Consider the following 4,991-nt stretch of genomic DNA (forward strand, 5'->3'; position numbering starts at 1 on the left):
TTACTTAAAAAACATGTTTTGCAATTGTCTTTTAAACGCTTATAAAGTTGGGTCCTTTTCAATTATAAACCCCTTGCTTTGATGTCTTTTGTAAAGGTCACAGCAGCGTTTTATAAGTGTTTTGCTTACATTTGAACGCTTACAAAACGCTTATTTTTATATGTAAATGCTGGCTGGGAAATAATCAAATTAGACTTTTACCTAAGCCACAAAATATGAATATGTTATCAGCTTAACGAATAATACATAACCCATAGCATAATACGAAAACATGTTCATTAATGTTACGGATGGCCAATGCATTGCCCACACTCTAGTCACACTATAACAAGGAATAAAAGAGATTAAAAAAAAATAAAAGAAGTCTGCTCATCATCTCCCGCACCTCATTATGCGCACTAGACTTCTGCATGAATGTACCCAAATCTAGTTTAAGAGACCTGTACAGTAGTGTAGTGTTCTTAAAAATACTGCACTCATTCTTTGCTGTACAGTATACCTCTTGGGGCAGGAATAGGTAGAACAACATTTTTATTGTTCTCACTTGGAGTGAGAACAGTATATGGTTGTACTGTTCATGAGTGAGTACTACATTTGTCTTATTTTTAATACGCTGTACATTAAGCGAAAGCTTGGCTGTGCTATTATTCAACTGTGCAGATGAGTTCAGTATTATTCAACACGTCCACAAACATGGATGGTAAAGAAAACGACGTTCGTGCAATGAACGCACAAGAAAATGTAAGTTTTTGTTTCAATAAAATTTTGTATTACCATTATATTATATATTTTTGTGGGAGACCTTTTCCCAAGTAATTGATAAAAACGGCATAGAGACGGCTGATGCAGTAGTGTGCAACACTTGTAAAAATGTGTATAAATTTGACAAAAGCACATCTAATTTGGTCAAACACAAGTGCTACATAATGGCCAATTGCCGTAAACGCAGTCTTCCTGCCGATAATATTGATATTGAAACAAAAAAGAAATACATCAAACTAGCAACGGAGTGGATAGAAAAGAATGGCCGATCATTCAATATAATTGCGGATTTGGGATTAAAAAACTTGGCCCAGTTTTTTATTTCTCTTGGTGCGAAATTGGGAGAAAATGTAAATATTGAGTCAGTATTGCCGCATCCCACAAGTATATCGCGAAACATTGGTGCTCTCTACGATTTTCATTTTAATGAATTGAAATCAGAGATTCAAAAAAAATATGGATATAGTATCACTTCGGTTATATGGACGGACTTCTTCAAAGAATCCTACATATCACTGACGATGAATTAGGTCAAAGAAGGCACACTTAAAAACCGCCTGCTAGCAGTAAAATCAATGGGTAGATTCTCATGTACTGGTAAGAATTATAAACTGTTAGGCTGGACCCACACCGGGTTTGTCAAAACAGTTTTTCTTGTCTCATACGCAACTGCCCATAGCTTCATATGTGACTACCCACACCGAACAAGACGAAGCGAAAACGCATGTTCGTGCTTTGACTTGTTTGAAGAGCTGTTGTCGAACTTCTTATGTATTTTCATACAGCAACGCACACCGAATGCGACAAAACCGTCTTTGTTGCCGATCAACACATGCTGAGCTACGGCGCAACCCACACCGAATGGAACCAAATGGAATGGAACAAGACACGACAGAAAAACACGTTTCGTTGCTTATAGCTGAACCGTTGGTTTTCATAGTCAAAATTGCGCATTTTCTTTGTGCTTTGTGCTTATTGTGCACGCGAATTATTAAAATGAACATTGATGCGGASAAATTGGTGTTTTTGATTGAGGCAAGGAGCCCAATATATAATTATAAAAATAAAGAACATTTAAATAARTTAATAACAGAAAAACTATGGGACGAAATAGCWACAGAAATGAATAGTGACGGTAAGTTTAGTTTATTTTATTTATACCATTTGTACATACATACGTAATGTTGATAAGTATTTAAAAATATAGTGAAAATCAATTGTAGATATACAGTACAAAACTAAGCAAAATTAGATAGCGTACTTATTTTGCCAAGAAACTGATCCAGTGGTAGAGTTAAAATATGATAGAAACTGGTCACGTATGTAACGCGCACCATTTGATGGCCTTGTGTTTTCAATATTTTCATTTGTACCCTCTTGGACTAAATATTCCATAGCATCGAGTTCGTTATATATTTCATGAAGCAAATGTTCTCGTTCCCGAATCATATTATGTAAAGCACAAGCTGCTAATATAATAGTTTCCACTTTATTAGGCGACAACAGAATTTCTGTATGAAATATTCGAAACTTGTTTGCAAGCATACCAAATGCGCATTCCACTACTCGTCTTGCTCTTGATAAACGGTAATTATATATTCTTCGCTCATTTGTCAAGTTCCTTCGTGCAAAAGGTCTTAGAACATTCGTAAGAAGTGGATAGCCTTCATCGGCRACAAAAACAAAAGGTATGCATTCGCAGCTTTCTGGACATAGCTTTTGGTTATGTGRTAAATTCAATTGTTTTTGAATAAGTTTTTTTCCAAAATTAGAGTGTTTGAAAACACCACTATCGCAATTTCGTCCAAAGTCGCCAACATCAACACAAATGAACTGCCCATATGCATCAACTAMAGCTTGTAAATGTATTGAATGAAATTTTTTATAATTAAAATAATCTGATCCTGCTTTTGGAGGGCACTGTATTCTTATGTGTTTTCCATCTATAGCTCCTGCACAATTAGGAAAGTTCCACATTTTTTCAAACGCATCCGCTATAGAAAGCCATTTCGCAACATCGGGTTTTGGAAGGTAAATCGGTGATAATATTTCCCAGACAGCTTTGCAGGTTTCCATTACAATGTTTTCAATTGTAGAAGCCCCACATCGAAAAAAWTACGAAAGCGACTTAAATGATTCCCCAGTTGCCAAATACCTGAAATTATATTTTAATTAATTGAAATTTTTGTATACCCATCACAATTTAAAAATTCCAAATTTTACACTTATCTTGCAGTAGCAACATGCAAAAATAAATGGACAAATTTACGGAACTCATATTCGAGGTATTTGAGGGAAGAAAAAAACAAACCATCTGGATCGAGTGGTAAGCAGAAGCGGAAGTGGTACTTGGCTGATGCAATGTGTTTTTTAAAAGATTTTGTACATCAGCATCGTGAAATGAGCAGTAATTTACCTATAAATAGCCCTGATGTCGAAGAACAAACTACCGACATGTCGCAAACTGCTTTTACCGATGCAGTAAATACTGACGAAAGCAGTCCAACACCTGCGAAAAAGAGTAAAACATCTATATCTGAGAYGATAGCTGGACCAATGATTGAGTTCCTAAACTCCAAAACGAAGCAGAAAAAAGAAAATGGAAATGAATTATTTTTTAAAAGCTTGTTGTCTGATTTTGAAAAACTCTCCAGCAAAAGGCAAAGACTATTCAGAATGCATATGATAAATAAAATGAATCAATTTCAAGAAGRAGAGGAAAATGAATATTTAAGTACTTCAACGTCATGGGATGATATAATATAGTATATGAATACAAATAATTATTTGTGTAATTAATAATTTATATTTTCATATTGCTCATTGTAAAATTTTACCAAGGAAGGGATTTTGAATTAAAAATACACTGATTTTAAGTTTAAAAAGCTATTTGTTTTTACTTACCGTAGTGTTATAATTAATCTTTCCRCAGGAGTTATGCTTTTGCGGTAGTTCGTATTTTGYTTAAAAATTAAATGTTTTATTAAAGACAGCAAATATTCGAATGTTGACACCTGCATCCTTGTGAAGTTTCGAAATTTTCTTGGATGCATTCTCAGTTCAGAAATCAAATTTGTAATAACATTTTCTGAATCGCGCTTCTGATTGTACGGATGCACCCACCATTCTCTTTTATTTCTTTCACTTCGTTCACAAAACTCAATTATTGAAAATAGGACTGGCACAWTTTCATCGTCCGAATCCGACGACATCTTTGCAAGAACTGATTCGTTTTCTTCTTTTTTCGTTTTATTTCAATGCACACCAAGCGAGACAAAAAGACAAAATGTCGCATTGTGCTTCGCTTGGTGTGGGTTAGAGCACAAGATGTTTTTGTGTTTTATTAGTCAAAGACGTTTTTGACTAATCCGGTGTGGGCTCAGTCTAAAAGTATACCAGCGGCAAATGYAACAGGCAGTGAGGCAGTGCAACGGTTTTCAACACAAAGGGTTGAAGGCGAACGAGAGCGTCGAAAAAGAGAAGTTGATGCAATTGAAATAAATTACGAATGGTAAAAAGGAGTAGGAAAACAGACGCCAGCAAGAACGGACGTGTTTAGGAAAAGCAAAATGGTKTTGATAAAAATTAAAAATTTGAAAGTCGAACAGCTAAACCGGGTGCTAAAAAGTCAAAACKTTAMTGTGGTCGGCAATAAGGCGCTAAAGGTAGCAAAAGTCAGCGAAATATATGGCGCAGATGAGATCGATTCGGAAGAGCTTGAAGTTGGAGGCGATGGAGACAACGGTCAACAACAGATGGATGAATTGCGCAACGCTATTCTGGAATTAACGAAAACTGTCGGTGAACTCACATCATCGCGCAGAAGTGATGAAGGTACAGTTACRGYTGAGGGTCCGCAAATGACGTCAACGCCAGCACATATGAACGAGGTGGTCACAACGGCACAAAGGCCAAGGGTGGCAGGACAAGGAAAGGCTAGCGGTTTGCAGGAAATTTGTGGGTTGATGCCAGAGTACGACCCATTAAAGGGCACGTTAAGCAGTGCAGTGTTCATAGAGAAGACKGTACAGTTGCGTAGCGCATATGAATTGACGGAGCAGGAAATATTGGTAGCAGCACAATCAAAGCTAAGAGGGGTCGCAAAAGAATGGCTAGACGCCCAACAAGTATTCCAAACGTGGGCTGAATTTTTTGCAGCCTTTGAACGAGATTTCCCAGCTACAATGATATCAGCACAGGTGCACCGTGAGATGGCACAACGGAAGCGG

The 4,991-nt window shown here is 36.6% G+C and overlaps 2 protein-coding genes across 2 annotated transcripts; one reads left to right on the plus strand and one right to left on the minus strand.

Annotated features, from left to right (window-relative positions):
• Nucleotides 1-1,550: 1,550 nt before the first annotated feature.
• LOC108971894 lies at nucleotides 1,551-3,574 on the plus strand. Its single transcript, XM_018938228.1, has 2 exons — nucleotides 1,551-1,897; nucleotides 2,999-3,574. The coding sequence occupies exons 1-2, from the start codon at nucleotides 1,561-1,563 to the stop codon at nucleotides 3,526-3,528; spliced, it is 867 nt and encodes a 288-aa protein (XP_018793773.1). The 5' UTR covers nucleotides 1,551-1,560; the 3' UTR covers nucleotides 3,529-3,574.
• Nucleotides 1,841-4,134, minus strand: LOC108971893 (putative nuclease HARBI1). The gene is made up of 2 exons (XM_018938227.1): nucleotides 3,667-4,134; nucleotides 1,841-2,917 (listed from the first exon to the last, which is right to left on the minus strand). Exons 1-2 carry the CDS (start codon nucleotides 3,972-3,974, stop codon nucleotides 2,011-2,013), a joined length of 1,215 nt encoding a protein of 404 aa, XP_018793772.1. The 5' UTR covers nucleotides 3,975-4,134; the 3' UTR covers nucleotides 1,841-2,010.
• Between the last annotated feature and the right edge of the window lie 857 nt (nucleotides 4,135-4,991).

Source organism: Bactrocera latifrons, unplaced genomic scaffold, assembly GCF_001853355.1.
Source record: "Bactrocera latifrons isolate USDA-ARS-PBARC rearing strain unplaced genomic scaffold, ASM185335v1 scaffold_363, whole genome shotgun sequence".
Lineage (NCBI taxonomy): Eukaryota > Metazoa > Arthropoda > Insecta > Diptera > Tephritidae > Bactrocera > Bactrocera latifrons.